This window comes from Dendropsophus ebraccatus, chromosome 9, assembly GCF_027789765.1.
Source record: "Dendropsophus ebraccatus isolate aDenEbr1 chromosome 9, aDenEbr1.pat, whole genome shotgun sequence".
Lineage (NCBI taxonomy): Eukaryota > Metazoa > Chordata > Amphibia > Anura > Hylidae > Dendropsophus > Dendropsophus ebraccatus.
In genome coordinates, this window is record NC_091462.1 from 34,963,130 (window position 1) to 34,966,794 (window position 3,665).

Genomic DNA, 3,665 nt, shown 5'->3' on the forward strand with positions numbered 1-3,665 from the left:
AACCTTCCCGGGCACCCAATGTATCTGTGTGCCAAATTTGGGGTCAAACGGTTCAGGCGTTTGAAAGTCTATATGGGACAGACAGACAGACAGAAGGACAGACAGACAGACAGACTTTGATTTTTATGATATAGATATATGTATATATATAATCCTGTAATTGTGATTTTATTTTTCTATAGTGAGTTGTGTATTGGATTATATATCCAGCACAGCATGTGAATACAGGCATACTGGTGTAATGAGACACTACAAGTCCCAGCCTTTCCTTGAAATAAATGAATATACACTGCACCAGTAATATACAACAAGCCTGGGCACAGGTGACAGGTATGCCTGTAGTATGCCTATATTCACATGCTGTGCTGGATATATAATCCATTACACAACTCTATAGACAAATAAAACCAGTTAGAGGAATATAGATCGATAGATGCAAAGTATTTTTATTTGTGTTTCTTTTTTTTAAGCAGCATAACATGGAACCTATGTATATTGAGTGTCCTTTTTTTGTTAAAGCGAAGGTTGTGATAATGAACTACAATTGGACCAGAAGAGAACACGTCCCCGGTATGACTGTGTGATGTTATGTTGCAGTGTTAGTAACATTGTATATGCTGCATTTAATACTTAAAAAAATATATTTAAAAAATCCATCATGCTGCTCAGTAGATGGAAAACAATCTCCTTCCCTACATACATTGCTCATTCCTTCCCTCCATGTTCCTATGACAACGCTGATACAACTTCACAGTACAGATCAGGTGACTGATGACATCACAATGCTATGAGAAAGCATTGTGATGTCATCATAGAACCTATGTGACAGGATGCATTGGAGTCACTCTGTAGTTTGCAGTCGGTGAAAGAGGATAGGACTACAGAGACTTCTGGTGCGTTTATCGCTGTATAACTGGTGCTTGGGATAGGAGATGGCAGAGTCTTCAGGTAATGGCTTCATATTGAAGGAGCTTTATTTTTCTAAATAGATATTTTATTTCTGTAGCTGGGAAATGTATTTAATGTCTGTATTTTCCTTTCTTGACAGTGATCGGGAATTTGGGGTTGGAGATTCCCATCAAAGACGATGGAGGCCATATCAGTGAGTAGTTATTATCACTATGACGTTCATGCTATACAAATATATATTCCTAATAGTAATAAATAACATATAATAATGCCTGTCTTTGCTTATTACCAGGCGGAGGTCTCATTGGTGGGATTGTTGGGCTGATTGCGGCCGTTGTTGTCATCATTTTCTGGTAAGTTCCTGCTGGTTATATTCAGTGATAGTTATGGGATCTCTACTACAAAGCCGTATGGGAAGCCTTGAGGGGGATGGGAAAGGAAAGATTTAGGAATTTTGGCAATTCCAGCGTAATATAGATATAATATAGATTATCTCGCTCTATACTCAGGGGAACAGAGCTAACATGTAGTTTACTATCAGAACTATAGGGGGCGCAACATCTATTGCAGCCAGGCCCAGGCTATATACACATAATAGGGGGAGGGGTGATATATGAATAGGTAAATGAATTGTGACATTTTCATAAGTTTATGTAAGAATTTTACTTTGTTTCACAGTGCTATATATTGGTGTCGGCGCAGACGTCGCCGCCAGCGGCCAGAAATGACTGATCTAGAGGAAGTGGTCGTCCTTATACCAGGTAATAATTACTATACCATAAAGGGGGAGGGGGGTCTAGGATCTAGATTGTAAATGGTGGCCATACACTTGTATTATAGAGAGGTGTATAGCTGTCATTTACCTCATATACTGTTATTTTTGGAATTGGACAATGGAGGGTCCCTACTTTTACCCTTTAAATCTGTAACTAGAATACTGAGTGCGGTGTATAGCGGCCTGTATTCTGTCTATGGAGCAGAAGGTATAGCTTATCATAACACATGCAGATTCTGATGTCTTTCCTTTTACATTGCAGATGTTCCAGATATGATTAATATATCAAAGGACAAACCACATGAGGAGGAAGAGACCATGGGCAAGGAAGAAGTCCCTCAGCATCATAACATCATAACAGTCCTGAAAAGGACCACAGAGCACTTAACTAAAAAAAGTAAAATAGTCGATGCTCATGGAAGGATTCGGGACCCTGTGCCCATTACCCTCAAGGAGAAAAAGCAAGAAATATTAAGAAAAAAACCATTCTTGAGATTCCACTACTGGCTAAAAAGGAGGAGAGAAAAGTCAAGGACCAGAAGTCAAATAAAAAGAGAACGGGAGGAAAAAACCAAGAATGTCAATCTGTGGCTGAACAGGAGGCGAGAGCGCATCAGGAAAACACAGGACAAAAGCCTCAAGATGCGCAAGAGGAGGTCCTTGCTGTGCTGTGGATGAGACCAGTACACCAGCCATGGTCTTATAATATGCCTGATACATGTATATACAATCAAATAAACCCCATACATGTAAATCCTGATGACTTCTTGCCACTTCTTTTACTATTACACCCTTTGGGTTAGATCACTGACATACCTACATTTATTACTGTTGTACTATTCTCGAGTGATCAGCATGTGTCGTCTGCTACCATATAAAATAGGGCGCCAATGATCCTATTTGTCTGTTACAGGTTATGCCCAGCATGTAGGCAGCACCAGATTAGGGTAATTAAGGGCCACCAGGGAATTTGATTCTAGTGGCGCACCCTGCATACACCAGGTATAACCACATTACATCCAACATTACTCTAGCAACTTTGCACAGTTCTGTGTATGTGTAGAGTGATGCCAGCTCAATGCTAGACACAGTCAGACTGGGCCACCGGAGGACACAGCAGCGGGCCCCCGCCTCCCGCACCCTTGGCGGCTGGCCTCCTAGACAGTGATACAGCTGCTGTCATCACCTGACTGGGCCCCAGCATCGGACTTGGCCACCGGAGAATCTTTCGACTCTGCTGGCAATGCTGGCATCTGACTGGGCCCCTCACTTTCCAAGTCAGATGCCAGCATTCAAGCTCTGACTCCAAGGACCGGGCCGACCCACGTCTCCTCCTTGGAACTGTAATCTGTACTGTCTGTATTGGAGGGCGCTCGCGCCTCCGCTCCCGCCGCTCTCCGCTTAAAAAAGAATTGACGTGTCAATTCTTTCAGTGGAGAGGGGAGGAAGGGAAGTCGCCTGTGCCCTCCCATTCAGACACTGTAGGACACTGAGCACGGCGGGATTCTGCGGCGGAGAGCTCCGCCGTGGAATCCTGCTGTTTTTGCTCAGTGTGAACTGCGCCTACAGGGAATCTGTCAGCTGTAATTCACGTTCCAAACTGCTGACGCTGTTAGATAATGTTAAGTCAAGAAGACACATGGTACCTAAATATATTTGTCTGTGCTTCCATAGCTTAGAAAATGCTTTTATTCTCTGATACAAAGAGTCAAAGAGACTTCTCTAAAAGGGGTTATCCAGCGCTACAAAAACATGGCCACTTTCTTCCAGAGACAGCCCCACTCTTGTCTCCAGCTTGGGTGGGGTTTTGCTGCTCAGTTCCATTGAAGTGAATGAAGCTTAATTGCAAACCTGAACTGGAGACAAGAGTCATGTTGTCTGTGAAAGAAAGTGGCCATGTTTTTGTAGCACTGGATAACCCCTTTAACTCCTGAATAGCTACAACGGGAATGTCTCCTCCCTTCCTGCTTAATTGACACAC

The 3,665-nt window shown here is 42.8% G+C and overlaps 1 protein-coding gene across 2 annotated transcripts; it reads left to right on the forward strand.

Moving 5' to 3' along the window:
* Window positions 1-561: 561 nt before the first annotated feature.
* On the forward strand, window positions 562-2,422 carry LOC138802023 (uncharacterized). 2 transcript variants are annotated; one of them, XM_069985151.1, is made up of 5 exons: window positions 562-948; window positions 1,049-1,102; window positions 1,202-1,262; window positions 1,588-1,670; window positions 1,947-2,422. In XM_069985151.1, exons 1-5 carry the CDS (start codon window positions 933-935, stop codon window positions 2,360-2,362), a joined length of 630 nt encoding a protein of 209 aa, XP_069841252.1. In that variant the 5' UTR covers window positions 562-932; the 3' UTR covers window positions 2,363-2,422. The 2 variants fall into 2 exon arrangements, with proteins under 2 accessions (XP_069841252.1, XP_069841253.1); XM_069985152.1 differs by lacking the exon at window positions 1,049-1,102.
* The last annotated feature ends 1,243 nt before the right edge of the window (window positions 2,423-3,665 follow it).